Here is a 20,643-nt window from a genome sequence, read left to right as displayed (position 1 = left end):
AAGGGGATGATAGTGGGGTGAAAAACTGTGTTAAAGATAGTCATTCACAATTGTCGAGGTAGCAGCGACCAACTATCTCCCTTGGTGCTAAGCCTAAAGTTCCCAACATCAGCGGCGTTCCGTGCAACCTGAGCCGGCTGGAGCTGTTGGGGAAGGCGTGCTAAGGCTCGTCGGGGACCAGCGTGCTGCGCTTGGGTTCCTATTACTTTTGGGGGGCGGCCAACGTTCGGCTCCCCTGTTCTAAGTATGTGCAGCAATGCCACATTCCACTGACCGGCTGAGCAGCGACCCGGCACCAGCACCTCTGCGCGACGCGGCGACCGGCGGCCGCGCTGCCTGTGCGCATCGCAGGCCGCTGCACAGAGCTTGTTGCCGCCTCTCCAAATGTAAAAACAAAGTTCCACATTCGAGAGTGGGGATGATGGTGGATTGAAAAATTGTGCTGGGAATTGTGACTAGCGCTGGTAGTGAAAGCGGCGAACCAATATCTGCGCAACTTCCCTGCAGCCGAGAAGCAAGTCGGCCATGAGTCGTCGGGGGAGAACCTCTTTCTAAAGCTCGCCGCGAGCGAACCTGTTGCGTTTATACGTACCTTAGGCTCTCCTATTCTAAGGAAAGATTGTGTGAGCCCTCCATTCACCAGAGGATCTCCTGGCCCGTATCTGAACGGGAACAGAATGAGTTCTTCAGGCCGAGCGGTCACCGCAGAGCCGGAACTTCCGAATATGACGTCATCTGCCGCCAGCCAATCGCGAAAGGCAACCAGGGCTCTCACCACACCCGCGGGCAGGGGTCGTTTGTTTTGACGAAAAAAGATGGTTTGCGTGTATTTACACATAGAAGAAACATGTTTTTCGAATTCAGCGTCAAGAAAACCATAATGTAATGCCCCCCCATTTTTTTTTTGAAAAGCTCTTCACCAGCCCTCTAGGGGGGGGGGGGGGGAGGGCTGGTAATTTATCGTGGTTCGGAGATAGACACTTACGCAGTAAGGATATTATGCTCTCCCAGCCAGGATACGATGAAGTTGTATACAATGGGTTTTTTCATGTTTATCTTGCTCGTCAGAAGGGTCTGAAACAGAATAAAAATGGCGTGGTAAGTGTATGAAAGAAATGTTTCCTCGTGCAACCCCACACAACTATGCAAGCACGGCAATCTATACATGCATTCACCCTAACGAAGCTCAACACAAGCCCCCTCCACACCGCCAAATTACCCTTAGGTAAACTTGGCATGGAAGGAGAAGCTGCTGTACGAATAATTCTGCTCGTTCTGGCCGTACTGCATTCCTCACTGCACGTGCGGAGCACACGTCTTAAGACGTGGCTTTACTGTGAGCAAATTAATTTTGTAATTAACAACCCTTTGCAGTGAAGCAGTATTGATGCTGCGTTATGATGTGTTTTTATCTGTATGTGTTGTTGTTTGTAAATGAGGACACCTATACTTTCAAGGTGTGCCGGCAATAGCTTGGCCCTAGCAGCAAAGAAATACCGTGGCCAATCACTGCGAGTCGCATAGGCTCGTGCCCTCCAAATGGCGTAAAAAACTTTTTTTCGTAGAATAATCCTAAAGCGAAGCTAAAGGGAGGCACAGCCTGCCAAAGATAGCCGTGATTTGCAATGATTTACCGCGGCCAGCAATCTTCCTGGTAGGTTTATGTTTCTCTTTTGTTTCGGTATTTCCGCATGTTCTGATTGAATATTTTTACACAAGTTAGGAAGAAATTTGTTGAACAACGGGTGCTACAAAATCGGATCTTGCTTCATTTTTTTTACAGTTCAGGTAAAGAGGCGTTTTTCTCCGTAATGCCTCGTAACTATTTTTTACGTGTCTGTATAAGTGGTATCATGACACTTTTATTCTACGGTATGGTATTCTACGGCAAAAAAAGTTCCAGCAGACGCTCCTGCTGCAAACATTCGGGACCCAAAACTAGCCTTATAATTCATGTAGAAAATTGCAAATGGCATGTTGTATATAAAATCAAGGTCGCCAACATAAAGACGGGTAAGAAACAGAAGCAGGCTGGGATAGTTGCAGAAGGGTTAAAAGGGAATATTTTATGAACATTCTAAGGGTTGTTCATTTACCTGCACAGCGTCTGGAGTATGAAGCACGACAACAGGCATCATTCCAAGGTAGGCTTTGAAGGTTTTGCCTTTATATCGCTCGCACATGTCGGATATTATCCGAAAGAACACTGCAAAGAGAAAAGTAATACTTCTATGTGACGACACGCCGTCTAAAATATATAGCTTCCCTCGGAGCACGATCACGTTTGACCAGGCTTTGCAAGTTGCCGGCGTGAAAACACTATAGTGAACAAACAAGGAAAAGAAACCAAAAATTCAAAATGAACACTTCCAAAGAATTGAGGAGGAACATAAAATGGGAGACGTTATGGTCATGTATGTACACGAAGTTGAACACTGGTCGCGGTGCAATTCACACGAAGTTAGAACCATTTTTTTCCCGGCACCTGCAGCGTCACTCTTAAGCCCCGTTTAGCACTTTGAAAAAAAAAAATCGAATTATCTTTTGTGGACTGCAGCGTTCAGTAAAACAGTATTTAGTCAATGTTTAGCAACTCTCTTAGTGTCGGAACAGCCTGCTTGGAGATCCATAACACTGGCCGGATAGCATGTTGCCCCGGAGGTGTTCCAGAGCTGAGGCAAAAATTAAGTATGGACCACTAGGAGGGGATATTTTCCTGGCCAATCTGGCCAAGAGGCCGGCAGAAATCTGACACCTGGCGTCCCGAATTGAAATTTGTGTTAGAAATAAACCAATATTTATTTCAGCAACTATAGTAGTAGAACGTGTACACAGAGTTGTCATAAATGCAGAGGGTACAGAAAGTTTATGAAGACAAATTAATGCATTGCATGCTGCGGCGCCAAGTAGTTTGTTTTCGTTCATCTGAAGTAATAGAGATACGTTATGTGGGTTAAATTCCTGATATATAAATTACTGCAAGGCCTGCGTTCTGTTGAGAAGTGAAAATGTATACGTCTCTAAATAAACTGTCCATTCGTCGAAGTTTCGGTCGGTTCTCAAGAGAAAGTTTTGGTGGTTTTGTAGCATCTCTAGAACATTGTCGTCCTACGCAGTCATAAGCAGGCACTCCTGATATAAGAAAAATGCGAGCAAAATATGCGGGAGATATAGTTCTGTCAATAAATACAGACGGGAAGAAGACAAACAAGGGTGGGCAACTATCTCTTGAGTAGTCAGAGCTGGTGGAGTTATGATTTAGCATCAGCCGGATTAAACCAAAATTGTTCTCAAAATACCCGAAATACCTTTATGTAGCGCAGTATTGATTGAGTAGAACCGCATGGATGACCTCGGATTTCTCGTCATTATGGCCTGGAGTCACAGTCGGGACTACATAGCCGACCAACACGTCGTTGAATTGGTAAGTGAAGACTGTTGTGCGGTTCGTGATGAGAACTTCAGGGGTACCATCTCTTAGACGTGTTGGGGCTGAAGAATTAAGCCACTGCTTGAGCTGTCCCGATTAGAAAAGCAAAGGTGTTTATGTAGCGTGCCAGGTACTCAGAGGACACCATCTTCCACTTGTTCCCAGTTCGTGACGTCGGTAACGAGCCATGTAAGTCCATCCATTCCGGTCTGTTGCAAGGGTTTTGATGGGGTGGTGATGGGTTGTAGAAGAGCGGCCGGCAGCGGAGTTTTCCGCTGCTGGCCGTTGTGGCCGCTCCGGACGTAGCGGATCATGTGGGATGTAAGGTGAGACACCTGTAGTATTTTGTTTTCATCTTTCAGAGGGTTAATGCGGGGCCGAGGTGTCCAGATGTTAGGTCGCCATGGCACGCTTCCAAAACGTCGTCGCGTAGGTCAGCAGGGATGACCAAAAAATACCTCATTCTCGTTGTAGGGTGGAAGTTCTTCAAGAACGGAGATCTTGATGCGGAATGCAGGTACGCTGCTTTTGAAAACCCTTGGCAAGCCGACGTTCCTTCCTACGAAATGATTGTTGAGCTCATGCAACTCGAGGTCGGCAAGCTGCGGCTACATCGGTCTCGGCCACGATTCCAAAAAACGTCTTCCTCTGATTCTGGTATCGGTGCATGCGATAGGCAGATGGTGTCGGAACGTTTCCTGCCACATTTGTGAGCGATGGTACTCTTGAATTTCTGAAGGCACAGGCCCCATGATGGAGTGTCCAGAGGAATCCTTTAAATTTGCGAGTGAACACAGTGCGTGATGGACTGCCTCCACTTTGAATGGTCTGCCATAGACATATGGGCGGAATGTAAAAATTGCCTATATAAATACGGATGCAGTCTTTCTCAATGGCTGAATAGTTTTGCTTTTTCTTTTCGCCCTGTCAGTTTTTTTACCCTACTCGCCCTGTCACTGGAAGAGCTGACCTGACCAATTCACATTAAAAAGCGCTCTCTCTCTCTCTCTCTCTCTCTCTCTCTCTCTCTCTCTCTCGTATTTTGAACAGTCGTACTTTTTCTCATTGCTGTCGTCGTTGTTAATCCAAGTATACATTTTTCGTTTTCCTAAATATTCATCCTGTTGTATGTATATTTATCTCTAGTCTGTTATACCCGCCTCAAGGCCCCTCATTTACGTGCACTATTAGCCGTAACAGCTGCATTGCTGACTTCATCCTTGGTGCTGCGCCAACTTTCAACGCCGCGGCTAGCACTTCCGTTGCCCGAGCTTCCAAGGTAAGGACGGATACGCTCACGCGTAAAGTAGCGAGTAGTTTGCTTAAGGTGAATGCGAGCAGTAGAGCTCGAGTGGGGCCGCGCAGCCTGGTTATCACGGCACCAGGCGACTCGCTTCGAAATCTTCTGCCCGCATCACCACACAAAGACTCTTCCGGATGTCGTCTAGCAACGGATTTTCTTGCCTGCGCTGCGTCTTCACTACTATGACCTAGACTGAGACGCATCGCACTCCAACAGGGCGATGTTCCCTAGCAACGTTTTTTTTCTTGGCGTCCGACATCTGCTGATGGCTTCAAACGCCGGCACATTCAATTTCCAATGGCATGCGCCCTTGACTGACAGACTACATACCCCCGCGGCACGAATATTCGAAGTGCGGCCATGTAACAAAATAGCGTCCGCACTTCCGCGAAGCCCTCAAACGCTCAGACCCTTAATCGGGCTCAGTTTTCAACGTGAAATAATCTGAGTTAGGTCTACAAAGGACAGGACACGCGAAATGCGAGGCAAGATGTGCATGCTTACGGCAAATATTCACGGAAAGCATCAGAAGCCACTCTACAAAAAAAGTGGGTGTAGGAAATGAAAACAGTTGTCTAAAAGAAAAACTGGTAGCCTATCTGCTTGCCTTCCTGCACATGATGGCGCAAGTCGACGGAGTTTGTACCGCTCTCAGGTAACGTCCATCTTTTTAAATGAAGTGGTCGATGTAGTATTTCATTGGCTTCATAATTATTCAGGTTCCGTTTCCACTTTATTCACCAGTGTACACCAGCGCGACAGCACTGCAACGCCCCACTCTCTGTGTAGGGTGAATATTATGACGACGTCTTGAAAATTTACACAAGGGGAATGGTTTATGATACGTGTATCTATGTATTGCGCAAACAGGCTACTGCGGACATCTGGAATGACGTGTCCGCTCAGCTCCGTTTCTTTTTCTCAGCGCCAGCCTTGGAGTCTCGCCGCCAACCACTCGTCGCACCAGACACAAGCTAATTACTCCAAACGACACCAAGCCCTACCGTCTCTCCCGCCTTCTATACCCACCAGCCCATGCATCTATTCGACAACATAAAGTACGGACATGGAGTCTGCTTCAAACAGGAGCTTTCCCAGCGAGATTCTTTCTCTACGATATTTATCCATCAGAACCTCCCTCTCCTGAATTCCCCTTTGTGGTGCGTATGCATCGCTCTCCCATTGCACGTGAGAAAGCCCTCAATATCCTTGCCCTTTCTCTCTCTCCTCTGAAGGTATCATCCCAACATTTGTTACCTAAACGACAGAAATTCCTCCTCCTACATATAAAATGGGGTTGAGGTCGTTTTTTCAGTATTTAAAGTTTTATATGTCTTAAGTACTGCCGTTCCAGAATCGTGGCTATGGGTTTATTTTTGTGGAAAATTGATTTTCTAGGTTCCTGCGTTATGACATCACGCTCGCACAGAGATGTTTCGTTGTGTTATACTCTTATAAGTTTTAATTCGCAGCCATCTTCAAATTTGATTGCCAATTTCTATTTGTCGACGTCTTCATCTACTATCGCATAAATGAAATATTAAGCGCAACTTTGCTGCCTGTGTACCAGTCATTACCTTTACGGTCCTACCCGGTGATTCCAGGTCACATTTTACGCCCTTATAATTAAATTTATGAGTGCCGCTTGCACGTACATTGCGACTTCTTGCGCAAATATAAGCGAACAGTGGCACCAATCATTTAGTTTGAATTCGCAAACCCTTGATTTACTCCGTCGAGCCAATTTATTTTTCATCTTGGTAATTCTATTTCGCTAACAAAATTAACATACTTATACCTTAATGTCGCCACAGTAAACTCTAAGGATGATACACAATCTACCAACACATTCAAAAAGCATGTCCTAAGTTTTGCCACTTATCCATAAGGTTCACTATTTGTTTGAATTTCCTGTGTATACCCTAATTCCGGTAGCCTTGAATACGATTTCATTTTATAGCCTCTTCACAAACTGCTTATTGTCCCACTCACCGAGCAATGAAGCAACATGAATTCATTTACCACTATAATCGCTAACCAAAGATTTTGAGCATGCTTCTCCACTAGATTTCTCTTCGATTTACTTTGGTGTTGAATCATCCTGCACCTGAATCCCGCACATGCCTGCACCTTGTCATTTATTTCACCATATCCCTCAGAAGATTACAATGCAAGAAATCGACGACAATTACAACTATAAATTGTGATTTCTTTGAGCGGGGGCAGTGTTTTGTCGACGTCCTTGAATCGGTCGAGTTATTCTGCGCCCACGGTTGTACTTCAGCTTCTTCCCAAACCCCTGTTATTCCTCTTAACGCTTTGCAGTCGTCTGTCTTGCGTGGTTCCGCATGAATCGCTCCCTTTCTCGGTGCATAAGAAATAGGTTTGAATAAGACATGGGTTTGAAGCACAAGGACGCGGGTTCGATTCCCGGCAACGGCTGCCGCTTTTGTGATGGAGGCGAAGAGCGAAAACGCCCGGCTGTTCGACATTTCGGGGCACGTTAAAGATCCCCAGGTGGTCAAAATTTACACCATCTTCCCGGGAGGGGAACCATGGGTAGATGCGACGCATCGTGGGGTTTCCGTTGCTTTTCCGTTATCATCGCAAAGAGCTCTTTACGACGTTCCTGCCAGTACTGAACCGTGTTGGGAACGCCGCGCATGAACGCCAAGTCACGGTTCAGCACTTCGTCCAGGAACGCAGACCCGCCCTTCTCAAGTTGCTCGCGCGTAAACGAACTCGTAGTCGCATTCGTCCTGAACGTCATAGTCTTCTCACCGACGTTGTAGCGCATCACCTTTATGGCCATTCATTCATTTACGTTCCGCATCGCGAGCTCTTCTCTTCGCAGCTTTGTCTTCGCTGGATTCGATGGCTTCGCTGGGTGCTAGCATTTCTGGTATTGGGTTGACCGATGCTTGTTACGGTTGCGCCGACCATTGCGATAGCAGGCCTGTTAGTCTCCATTCAAATCATCGGTGGTCATCGGATGTCATCGGAGCGGCGGAACGACTGAGCGGAGCGGCGCGTTAACGGTGAGGGGTATGAGAGAGAGCAGCTCATGCGTATGTGTCAGATATTTAACCGAGCGCTAACGCGCGCTGACGCACAGCTGGCACGGCGACGGGAGCGAGCGCTAACACGCAGATGGCGCTGCGGTGAGAGCGGTGTTAGCACCCAGCTGGCGCGGCGAGGAGAATGGGGTAGGGATGTGGACTACGGACTACGGAAGACGCCGGAGGGAAAAGGCGAGTTAAAGAGATCCGTCGCATCTAAAATAATACGGAGCCCTCCAGTACGGTGCGCCTCCTCACCTGTATTGCGTCGGCACGTAAAACGTCACAATCAATCAATCAATCAATCAATCAATCAATCAATCAATCAATCAATCAATCAATCAATCAATCAATCAATCAATCAATCAATCAATCAATCAATCAATCAATCAATCAATCAATCAATCAATCAATCAATCAATCTAAAGTACGTGGAACTTTATTTCATAGCTGTTATACTTATTCTTTTCTTCGGGTTATTCTGGTGAGCCAGACAGACGGCTACTTTATGTTTACTTAGCTCAAGATTACGTGTCTTCGTAGATAATATTTACAGTTTTATTGTGCCAGGTAACCTTATGCAGACACACGTGTTTTGCCGGTGGCCTGTTCGCGCTGTTATCAATATTGACTTTTCACTTTCGTTCACTCCCTTGTGTGACGTAGTTACATACTGGAAACGCTGATGCATGGGTGTAGTTTCTTAGCAACGAACAGTTGAAAGTGCCACCCCACTCTGTCACCACAGTTAAGCAATGTCGAATCTTTGTAGTCGCTTTAGACAGGATGAAAAATGACCTTTTGACCCAATTACCACGCATGCAACAGCAATAATACGTCTAGAATCAACGGTAGCTCAATCACAGCCTTTCCGTCAAACATGAGAAAAGGCATTCCTTTTCTCCAAAAAGATGGACAAGAGACGAGTTGTGGGCACTTCTGTACGCAAGCCCCAATAGTAGGTTGCTAACCATCCTACCGCTACACATGCTTCATACCATAAGGAAAGCGCTTCGCTTCCACGAGCGAAGATCACCAGAGCCAAGGCGTGGTGCAGTCTGATGAGGACGTTGCGAGTCTTAGAAAGAAATAAAAAGTAGAAGGGCAGGGCAAGAGCTAGTAAACAGAGGTCACAGTTTTTACGAGCTCTTCTCCAAATGTCGCACTAAGGCGGAACGGGTGATCTAGTCGGCGATACTGGTTGTGTCCGCAGCACCGGGATCTTTCCTGCTCTTTTGCCTCCAGCCGGAGACACTCAAAAAACTTGCCCCAATTCACCCTGTGAATGTGGTTGGAAAGCAAAGCTGTAAACGGCACCCACAACGATTGCCCATGCGACGTCCCTTAAATTAGTCGCACCGCTCGACAAACAGGGAAACCAGAGATAAGTGAAATGCACTTAACCACACCCGTTATTACTTCAAAGAGATATTCCTGGTAAGGTTAAATCAATGATTATGCACGAGCGGTGGCTGGTTGAATTGTATTGGTTAGCACGTGAGTGGAAACGGTTTTTATAAAATAAGGGAAGCTCAAACCCGGTGTTAGATGATCTCAGTTCTCCATCTCTGCGACGAGATCGGCGGCCGAGACGGTGAAGGAGGACGAGAAGAAGAAGGAGGAGAAGGATGAGGAGGAAGTACTTCTATTCAGATTTCTGAACGGCCCAGAGTACGGCCCATGGGAGTGGTTCTTTCTTCACTGGAGCCCGTATGCAGTCCGCGCCGTCTGTTCTCTGTCCACCTACTGAAGCTGGTTAGGCAGGGAGGGGCTGGACAGCAGCGTCTCCCATTGCTCTTGTTTGGTAGTTGGCGGAAAGAGAGGAGGGTGCTCAGGGCTAAAGTTGCACACCCCGATTATGTGGCGGAGTGTTCCTACTACTGAGAAATATTTGCATTCAGCGTCGTAGCGATTCGGGTGCATTAGGTGAAAACGCGTTGGGTGTGGGAAGGAGCCGGATTGTGCCGTAGGATAGTTTGTTTTTCTCTGGAACGGCCAGGGTAAGGCGAAGGTAGGGTCTGTCTCTGAGGGCGATAATGCTTGGTTATATCCCTGAACGAGACAAGCGGGTGACTATACTCGTGCAGCTCCATAGAACGGGGGGTAAAAGCGCAGGCTTGTTGGTGGGCGTATTTGTTGCCCTCCATGGAAGCGTGAGCGGGTGTCCAGATGAGCTGAATGGACCCGTTTGGGAAGTGGATTTTTAGCACACTCAGTGCACGTCGGTACACCCAACCCGAATGTTAATTCCGGCAGGCTTGTTAGGAATCGGTAACTGCCTTCCGAACCTATGGTTGAGTGAGAGCCAAGGCGATGGCGGCCTCTTCTGCTGCCATCATGTCTTGGATCTTGAGTGAGGCACAAGCAAGGAGGTTGGTTCTGGAGGTAGCCACGATGATGGCGTAGTACTTCCCTCGATGTTGGGTAACGTCAGTGTAGATAACGGCATGATCCCCAAAGAGGGTGGTGTTGAGCGCTTGAGCCCGTGCTTGTAGGCGGCCCTCGTCGTGTGAGGGGTTCATATTTCTAAACAAAGGGAGCATCTTTAGTTCTTGTCGCAAAGATTGCGACAGTAGATCAAGCGAAGTGACATTCTGTGCTGCACAGCCATGATGCGGCAACCCACCGCAGTTCTGCTCATTCAGAGCTCCTCGCTAGAAAGGTGACCCTCTATCAGCTCTTCCACCGTGTTGTGGAGCCCCGTGCTAGGCAGCCTCTCTGCGGATGCACTCAGGGGAAGTCCAATGGCCTGCTCAACCGCCTTTCTAATCACTATATAAATCATCTTTTTGTACTCCTTGCCGAGAAGAAGACAGTGGATTGACGCATGTGATTCTCGAGAGGCCAAAGCTTGAATTAATCGAAAGGTATCAGAATTCTTGAAGCCTCGCTTCTTGGTGGCAACTCGACTGTTCATGTGTATAATTTGATTGCTCCTGTGTTTGAGGCGCTGCAACGATAGGTCACTCTTGGTGTTGTCCTGAAGATGTAGGCCCAGGATCGTGATGCTGGGGCTTGGAGCGATGGCCTGGCCATCAAGGAGCAGTTGAATGTCTTTCTTGATGTGTCGTTTGGCTTGAGGGCGGACGACAAGGAGCTATGATTTTTTACGTTAACACTGGAGGCCACAGGCTTTAGCACATTGACGTAGTAGAAGTGAGATTCCATGCATTGGTGTGAGCTTCCTTTAAGTTTTGTGAGATTCCATGCATTGGTGTGAGCTTCCTTTAAGTTTTGTAACTCCTTGTACACGCGCAAGGTGCGCACAGGGCCGCTAGACGTTCCCGGGACGGAGCGCAGAACGGCGCGTGACGTCGCGTGATGCTATCACGTGGCATTCAGCAAGAATGCAGGGGGTAAACTTCTAGATGTGCTTGGTGAGTCCGGCACCTGTCTTCCGCGTCTCCACGAGGGCTCGTACATAAGTCGGTAAGACAACGAGCTCTCACTTTGTCATGCTATTAGTTCCAGGTTCGATTCCTGGCGGTGCCAGTAAATTCTTTTATTTGTTCGCGGGAGTTTTCTGTTGACACCAACGGTCGCGAAAGAACCCTTGGGGGGTAGTGGTATAACGTTTTGCTTGAAAAAGGCACAACTTCTTCCTTTTATACACGCACAAATGCTGCGTGGACAGCCGACAGAGCCTAGACCACTACAAGTAAAACACCAATAAAACCGCGCGTTTATAACATCGATATTCGAAAAAGGTATTCGCAACCACGGCTACATATATACACGACTACGTCGAAGTGGGGCTGGCCACTTGCGAAAACTTAAAACTGCGAAAACTGCGAAAACTGAAAATGAAGCACGTGACGACCACCTATTTGTTCATATCCCTGCAGAAACCAATTTTTCTAGGTAACGTTTTTTCGCCATAAAATGATAAAAGAGTGAAAAAAAAATTCTTGATCATCATTCCTGTGGGACAAAACGATTATGTAATATGATCATACTTTTTCATCTATTACATGCGGATGTTACTGCTACCCTTTGATGTGAGTTTGTGTGGTACCTTGGCTGTCGAAATTTGTTTTCTTTTTTTCTTTTTTGTCGCTCGCAGCAATTTATGCAATATTTCCACTCACGTGTGCGCCAAAGCACTGGCTCGCAGAGATTATAAAAAATAATTAAAACTTTCATGGACCATTACCCTCAACGTGAGGCGGCTTTCAGCTGTTAATGCTCCCGAAATGATTTCTCACGCCGCTGCGCCTCATACTCGCAAGCCCGTGCCTCGATATCACGGCGACACAACCGCATCTATTTCTAGGCTCAAGTTTTACTTGATCCCAAGCGCATTGGAGTCGCTATTGTTATGCTGTTTCCAGTCACGGTTGTGGCGAAATCACAAAAAAATTATCGAGCTCCTAGGTTTCTCGGGTGGGGAAGGACGTGATCATCAGGGGCCTCCCATTAATAATTAACTCCGTTAAAACATTTGTGCGCAATGAGAATTAACCTTACACACTTGAAATAAAACTTGAAATTCGTGCCAACACTTCCGTATGACTATTACGGCCAAGGGGTATATAACGTTGCGTATTTTCCTAGAGGCTCCAGTTTCTCGTCCCGCTAAGTTAACATTAGACACCATAGCTTCAGAATATCGCGATAACATCATCTAAGGAGCGATGGTTCTTTTTTTCCAGCCTCGTCCCCTAAAAGAGGACGCGAATTGGCAGTATTTCTCTCATGCTCAGCCTAAAAGAAATGAAAGAAGCTCGCACTAACGCGTACTACTTGAAGGTAGCGACGCTGTACGCAACTTTAACGACCATCACGAAAGTTTAAGCCACGATTGGAGCCGATTTGCTTCGTCTTTGCTGCCGCAACGACCTTTGCTCCATCATTGTTGCTATAAGTGTGAGCGTTTTTTATTTTTTTGAAGTCATAATCATTGGACATCATTTTAGAGGTTCGTACGCTATGATGTGTCTTTCTCGTTCCGAGTAAGTGTTGCCACAATTACAGCGAATGCTGGAGTTTTGTTTTTGCCAGTCTTGGCCAATTTCCCTAAGTGGGTATGTTGATCTGACAAACGTGCGCCGGGGACGCTGCGAGGCCGCCGCGATGCATAGGCACAAGAGCGCTGGGCATTTTCTTGTTTTTTTAACTGTCAAGCGGTCTCCGCAATCTTAGTTGTGCTGGGAGTGACAAACGTTCGCAGGGTGCGCTGGGCGGTCGTCGCGAGGCACGGACGCACGAGTGCTAGAGATTTTCTTGTTTTTGTTAACTGCCGGTCGGTCGCCACGAGGCCCGCGCTCACGAGGCCCGCGCTCACTGGTCAATTTCTTGGTACTTTTAACTGCGGACACAAAAAATTACGATTTGCTAAACAGCTTCGCTGTTGAAAAACCTCCCGTCACGAAGCAGCATGGACATTCAGGCCAGCTCCTTACACTTCATTACTACCTGCACGATTGTACGGCGCACGACAGGTTGCCTTCCCCGCCTCGTCTGTATCTGCAGATAGCAACGAAGACGCCATTGCGTAAGTTCAATTAAAACATCAGCCATTTTTCCTCAGATTTTGTGAACTAAGATCGCACTTTCACCCAAGCACTGATGCAGGTAACTCTTTAGCAACCAGGCTGCCAGTGATGAACTCACCTGAAGAACCATCTCTGTACGAAACCCTGCCCAGCCATGACCAGTAGATAGACACAGTGCGCCAGAATGGTATCACATCCTCGGGTCCGGGCACAGGCCTGAGAGTCTTCCAGGTGTGACACCAACGAACCCAGCACGGCACGACGCGCGTACAGAGCAAGTACGCCAGCAACGCCACTATCACTCGTCCGCAAAACACGGTGAAATGACTATGTGAAGGCGAACTGCCCAGGATCAGGTCTTTGCCTATCATGGTGATTCTCGGTGAGACAGTAACTAGGGGGCCAAATGTGTGGAGGAAGTCACAAATAGCCCTATGCCTGCAGCATTGCCACGCTTGCAGCACGACACGACACTCTGCCCCAATATCAAATTTCGTGGCGCTGTGAACGAGCCTCCTAGAAGTTTCAGAGCAGCCTGCAAGGCACAAATATTTGGAAGGTACGTTTAGCAATGCCAGGGAGGTCAGCCTAACGGGTTCAAGCTCACCCAATGAGACTTTTATAGACTGCTTGTGCGTTGCCTTTATCTGGGGAAAGGGAATTCTCACTACTTAACAATGCGTCCGGACATCCAAGCATAACGTTGCTACCCGGTGTGCGGACACAGGAGGAGGTGGGGGGGGAGGGGGGGTGGCTACCTTGTGGGTATTATAGAAGAGTGATTTAGGTAGAACTTGTTGCTCCCGAGTTGCAGCGTGTTGCAGGTGTGCTACGTCACGATTCTTTTCTTTTCTTTATTCGTTTTTTCAATTTCCGTTTTTCACATGGCTCTCGCAGCTCGTTTGAGTGGACTGTATCTGAAGTAGCAGGGAAGACCCTATAATTACAGCGCGTAATTTCCCCTAAATTGCTTGCGGTGCGCCTTTCGTTCCCTTTAGTGTTTGGACAGGCTGGCACGTTTAAGCGGAACGTGTGTAGTACTAAACTAGCCGGCGGGACTCCTAGCCTCTCACGCCAGCACGTGGACGTTTTTCGGCCTTCATTCTTACGAGCTCGCTTCCTGGCATCCGTTTTCTTTTTTTTTTTTTTTTGTCGGCTTGTCCCACGTGCTGAACTCGGCCTAGGCGTTGGTGTGACTCGTGGCCACGCGCTTTCTGAAGTCACCAGAAAGCCATAACTGTGTGGCTTGCCCTTATCTTTTGTCCCTCTCCAAGTTTCCCCCCGCGACCTTGGTTTTTTAGTGGCATGTACGCAAGTTTTGACTGGGATTGTCCCTTGTCTAGAGAGAGCGTTTCTGTCATGCATCTTTCTTTGTTTTCTAACTTCCTCGTCTCTGCCACTATTCACACGTTAACCGCACCACTTCTGGACACCGTTCGCTCCGAGATATAGTTGCAGACGGGGAGAAGTCTACACGAGCCTCATGAAGCTTCTAATAAGCCTTCTGTCTCGAGGAAACTTTTTTTGCCGCAATAATTACGTTTCCTTGTGAAATAACATATTCGGTGGGTCATCGGCGCTATCAACAAGTAGATAACCGCCCCTTTAGCTTTGCACACATACTTTGATCGCGAATAATAATGAACGCCATCGTTTGTATCATGCTCTAAACCTTCAAATTCTAAATATTTCATTGAACCACAAAAAAATTGCGCTCCGTCAGTTGTAGAGAAGCTACATAGATCACTCACGCACGCACGTACGCCGACGCGCGCCTTTATACGCTGTAATATTTCAGTTGTACCAAACCTTTACCAAAAGGTCCAAGGTCAGAGTCGTCCCACTTTTTGCAATATCTTACATGTACCGGAAGCACCAGAAAACGCAGTGATTGTTCCTGCATATACGGTAATAATTACCTTTCTTAATTCCTGGTAAAAACGTGTTTGAAAACATGATTTGTAGCTATTTAATAAATGAAGCTGGCCTACATTATACATATCCCGAATCTGGCTTATGATCTCTGATACGCACCCCCAAAAGTGGACATAACTATATTACTGCGATAACTGAAATTCCACTTTCGAGGACTAAGTGTGCGATATGAGCTGGAACTCTAACTCGTATATATTGTATACAAGCTGTACACTATTTCCGCAGTTATAAGGCGTACTGCCCATGAAGTATTCCCTAGAGCAGACGACGTTTCTTTATCAAATCGGAAGTGGCACCCCGTTCTTCGGCAGCTTTGCTTCCGTGAATGCAGCGAGTATTCACTCCGATGCATTGCGGTGAGGTGGTTCTCCAGAATTCCTGTTAATAGAGAGATACCCCAAAGTTTCTACATACAGCGTTTCCTACAATCAGTAAGAAGATATTCGTTTCGTTGGGTAAGGTGCTAACATAGAGTTACCACCCAGACTGTCACATATCAGTGGTCTTGACTGGCCTCGTTTGTATACCTTGGGCGCAAAGCTTAATATACCACGCCCCTTGTCTCCATTCTCCCTAAACGTTCCGATTACTTCAGAGAAGGTGCTACTCCCATCAAGTTTAGAAATAGGCCGTGCGGGGTAGCGCAATCGCTGAGACAGTTTGCCGCTTCGTATGCAGTGATATTTCTGACTCTTTGTCCTGACGACTGTACTTGCGACGTTTGCAGAAAGAAATAATAATAAAATGCACGTGGACTGAAGATTCTTTCCAACACTTTGAAACGTCAAATGGCCTAATCTCACACGCAGCATTGTAGATTCACACGTAGGACTTGAATTTAGGTCTTATTCACATCACCATCAGCCTATTAGCGGCACTGCAGGACGAAGGCCTCTCCCGCTGACCTCCACCCGCTCCGGTCCTGAGCTGCCCGAGTCCATTCCTTGCCTCTGAATTTTGTTATTTCTTCCCTCCATCGAGTTATTGGCCCTCACCCTCAACTAGACCCGCCTTTTGGTATCCAATCTGTTATCAATGTGGTCCACCAGTTGTCGGTTCGTCTCACTGCGTGGCAGGCCCAAGTGTATTTCTTTTTCTTTACTTGAACTGGGATATGTTCAACTCGAGTTTGTTCCATGATCTAGGAAGCGTGTTTCCTGTCCCTAAGGGTTACTGCTGTCATTATTCGTTTCATGGCTCCTTGAGCCGACCTAAGTTTGTTTTCCAGTTATTTAGTAAGGCGCCAAGTTTCCGCTCCAAATGTCATCACTGGCAGCACTCATTGGTTGAATTCTTTTGTGGGACAGGGGTAGCATACTTTTCAATATTTGGGAGGGCTGGCCCAGTGCACCCCAGCCCGTACCTATTCTTCGTCAGATTTCTTTCTTCTGGTTTGGATCAGCACTAACAACATGTCTAAGGTAATTACACCTTACTACTCGTTGCAGCGTTGCGTTACCGAAACTGAAGAGGGCGCTTTCAGCATCCTTATTTACCATTACTTCAGATTTATTCATATTTATTTGTAGCCACACGGCCAGGCTTTCGCATTTTAGTTCCTTAAGCATTTTTCACAGAAGCTCTGCCGACTCACTGAGCAAGACAACGTCGCCTGCGTGCCCTCTATTCCCTGGCCTTTCAATGCTTCCAGAACTGCTGTGTGCTTACTGAATCAAACGCCCTTTCGCAGTCTATGAATGCCATTAAAATGAGTTTATTATACTCCACGGATTTTTTTATAACTTGATTTACGACATGAATGTGATCCATTCTTTCGTATCCTTTCCTAAACCAAGCCTGCTCTTTGGGTTGTTGGGAATCTAGGTGGTCACTTAAACGTTTAACTTTTACTTTGGTAAACAGCTAGCATACAAATGATAGTAGGCTGATGGGTCTGTAATTCTTAAAACTTTTCGCATCTCCTTTCATGTGAATCAGAATTATGTTGGCTTTTTCAGGCTGTGGTCAAGTTTACGTCTTTATGCATTTGGAAAATGGGGAAGCAAGCTTTTGTCGAACAATGTCTTCTCCCTTCTTTAAAAGATAGCGGTTATGCCTTTGTCACCTGCTTTCAGCTATCATACTCATCACATTGTAAAGTATTGAAATCATCCATCAGTTCACCAAAAGCCCTGTATGCAAGTTACGCTATAGTGATTACTTAAACAATAACTAAAAAATATCTCGTGGTTTCTTTTACCTCTTTGAATTTCCGCGCTTGCTCCATCACCTCACCGGGGTCGCTGTGTATGTTAGTTACTAGGGGTGTGTCACAGGCTGAATCTTTCATCGTTACTTGGGTCAACGCTTGTACTGCAGCACAGGAGCGTTCGGGGTGCTATCTAAATGAGCCAAAAAGTGCTTAATTCTTGGATTAAATCGTTCTGTAGTGCGCGAAGAGATTGGAAAAACATTTCGGTAGCCCCATAACTAATACTACCCTTGGAGGCAGAAGTACCAATATTTATTATGAATAGAAGTACAGAGGTGCCGCTTAGGACTACCAATATGTTTTGTGAATGGTGCTACCCTTTCTAAGGAAGACCGTGTTTTCAATAGTTGCTATGAATACCGTGCGGGTAAAAGAAAGCACTCCCGGCGCTGTTTTTCGCGTTGAGCTCCGAGAAGCAGCGCCGGAAGCTGGGAGATCTCGGCACAGCTATTTTTTATGGCTCATTGAAACTGATTAGAGTAAAAGAATCGCACGCGCCTAATATCTGTTGAACGAGCGCTTGGCATGTACTCACCAGCCGTACCATCCTTGGCGGAGATCGATCTGCTGTTGGTCCAGTAGGCGTACATAGAAAACCAGAACGGTATCCCGTCCCAGGGCCCTGGCAAAGGCCTAAGCGCCTTCCACTTGCGGAACCAATGCGCAGCCGGACGGACCACGAAGGCCCAGCTGAGGTACGCCGATGCAAACAACACCAATTGCGCAAGCGCCACTTGGAATTTGGTGGAAGTGGCTGACAAAGCCACGAAAATGCCTAATGACATTGTGTGACTCCTAAGAAGTTAGCTGCGACCGTGGCCGGGCTTTCTATCCTTTGTAGAGCGCTCTCGATGTGCGGGATCAGCTTCAAGACCAGAACTACAGCCTGGTTACTTCCGATTTAGGCTTCTGGCGGTGCTTCGTTTTGTGCTTGGGTCTCGCTCGACCTGGGACGGCGATCGCTGTGGAGACGAGAAGTATACTTCGGTGAAATGTCGGCTTTCACGTCGCCCGAACAAAAGCCGAGTCAAACCGTCGTCACCCTAGTATTTAAGCCTTCGTTGTCGATTAGACTTTGGAGGGAAGACATTTGCTGCGATCGCAGCGCCTCCACTCCTAACGATTCTTTGTTTCTGAGCATGTATGACAGGGGCAGAGTCATTTCGCGACGCCCCTGTCACTCACAATAATGCTGCGCGTTCCGTCCTGGGCGGGTGAGAGCATAAACACAGACAAAAAACATCTTCCTTCCATGTCTTGCGCTGATGACCCTGCCGCTTTTCAGACGCAGCTATGTAAGTGACTGCATAAACAGCAATCCCCACACGAGCAACTGCTTTTCCGCCGTACGTCGGCAACTGTTTTTTTTTACTTGTTTGCCTTTTAATGTCTTGATAGTACGTATTCCCTAAATTTGTCTCCAACCCACCAGGGTGCCGCAAGACCAGCAATTAAAGTGTTTCGTCGCTCGTGGCAACACATGAATGGTCCTCTGGTTCGTCTAACACCCGGTATAATTCGTTCCGCAACTAAAAAAACCTCCACATGCGTCTTTGTACGAACTATTTCACTTACCTCGCCCAAAAAACTATGCACTCCATGAATAAACCTTTATAACTGTAATCTGAATATGCTCCGACCTCATTTGTTAAAACGATTCGTGTCTCTTACACGAAAACAACACGCAAAAAATGGTTTCTCTTTCCTATCTTGGTGATATATAAGCGTTAAGCCTACATCTACCTCGATTGTCTTATTGGCTTTTGATTTTTTTTAGAATGGCTTGGATTGTTTCCAGCTGAGTCCCCCTAACATTACTCAGAAACGACCTTCGATTGCTTCTAATAACAAAAATGTTTCCAGGGTACCTCTAAAGTCTGTCTGTCTGTCTGTCTGTCTGTCTGTCTGTCTGTCTGTCTGTCTGTCTGTCTGTCTGTCTGTCTGTCTGTCTGTCTGTCTGTCTGTCTGTCTGTCTGTCTGTCTGTCTGTCTGTCTGTCTGTCTGTCTGTCTGTCTGTCTGTCTTCCACCTGGCCATGAAAGCCCAAGAAAAGCCGGCTACGAAAGCCCGGAGGGAAGACGGAGAGAGATGTCAACCTGACGGCGTGGACAGCTTACTTCGCACCGTCTTGTCTAGACGGCATCAACGTCACCTGCAAGGGGGCGTGATCCCCTATTTCAAGGACAATGACTCCCAACTGCTACAGAGGGACAAGGAAGAAGGTTTCATGCCTATGACCGCCGGAATGGACCAAGAAAAGGCCGCACTTGTCGTCAAGAAGAACCATTTATCCACATAGGCGAGTGCAGTCGCACAGGAAGGCGAATGTACAGCCTTTGAAAGAGCTTTTGGGTGGTAAAATTTGCCAAGGTCATTGAGAAAAGAAGGCGAGCCAGTTTAGGGAGTTTGCATGGCGCAAAACAAAGCTACAATCCCTTCGAGTCCATTGTAACCGCTGATGAAAGGCAATCGTTCATCAGCGGTTACCTAATAAAGCGGGTCACAGCTTTCTGTGTAATGCGCTTTTCGATACTCTGAACTCCGCCGGGGTAACGGTTGTTATAAGGGGCAGGATGGCTGCAGTGTATGCCTTTGTGATAGATATAGAAGACTTGTTTTATTCGGTCCCTCACAACGAGCTTTTGTCCATCGTTTTACGACTGGATTAAAGATAATGGCGAGATAACCTTCCAAAAAGAAACCGGTATCTCCGTATATAGTTTCGTGGTCCTTCAATGATTGTACCTAAACGCTACGCACTTACTCTTTGATGATAAACTTGTTATCCGAAACACGGTTTTGCGTACAACATTTTCTTTGCCTGTGTCAATCGTGAGTTAAGTAACGCCCGTTGTGTTGGGGAGCCCAAGAACGTGGGTTCGATTCCCTGCGGCGGGGGCCACTTTTCTGATTCAGGCGAAAAGCAAAAACATGCTTGTGTTCGAGATTTCGGCGCACGTTAAGGATCCCCAGGTGGTCAAAATTAATTCGGAGCCCTCCAATACGGCGCGCCTGATAACGTGTGTAGTTTTGGTGCGTTAAACCATATAATAGATACAAATCACTTAAGTAACGCACTGAACTTTAACAAAGTTCTGTTTTAGAATTTTCAGGTACGGTGCCAGTTTTGTTCTATCTTGGTGAGAAAAGCAGCACTCAATAAATACGGGCGAAAAAAGCGGTAGAAAAAAAAGGCTCCTTTTTTCATCC

The 20,643-nt window shown here is 46.9% G+C and overlaps 1 protein-coding gene across 2 annotated transcripts in view; it reads right to left on the bottom strand.

Moving 5' to 3' along the window:
* The window catches only part of LOC144172665 (cytochrome P450 4C1-like), a 65,595-nt gene extending 47,160 nt beyond the window's left edge, over positions 1–18,435 (bottom strand). Inside the window, exons 1-3 of one of the 2 annotated variants that reach the window (XM_077701306.1) lie at positions 17,970–18,435; positions 2,097–2,206; positions 986–1,074 (exon numbers count right to left, since the gene is read on the bottom strand). In XM_077701306.1, coding sequence (XP_077557432.1) covers positions 986–1,074; positions 2,097–2,206; positions 17,970–18,219 — 449 coding nt within the window. In that variant the 5' untranslated portion in view covers positions 18,220–18,435. Of the gene's footprint in view, positions 1–985; positions 1,075–2,096; positions 2,207–13,405; positions 13,865–17,969 lie in introns of those variants that run through there. The other variant, XM_077701305.1, reaches the window with a different exon arrangement.
* Positions 18,436–20,643: the final 2,208 nt, after the last annotated feature.

The sequence above is a fragment of the Haemaphysalis longicornis genome, unplaced genomic scaffold, assembly GCF_048455015.1.
Source record: "Haemaphysalis longicornis isolate Haplotype H1 unplaced genomic scaffold, Haemaphysalis longicornis Haplotype H1 scaffold_25, whole genome shotgun sequence".
Taxonomy (NCBI): domain Eukaryota; kingdom Metazoa; phylum Arthropoda; class Arachnida; order Ixodida; family Ixodidae; genus Haemaphysalis; species Haemaphysalis longicornis.
This window is presented reverse-complemented; position numbering and strand designations above follow the sequence as displayed.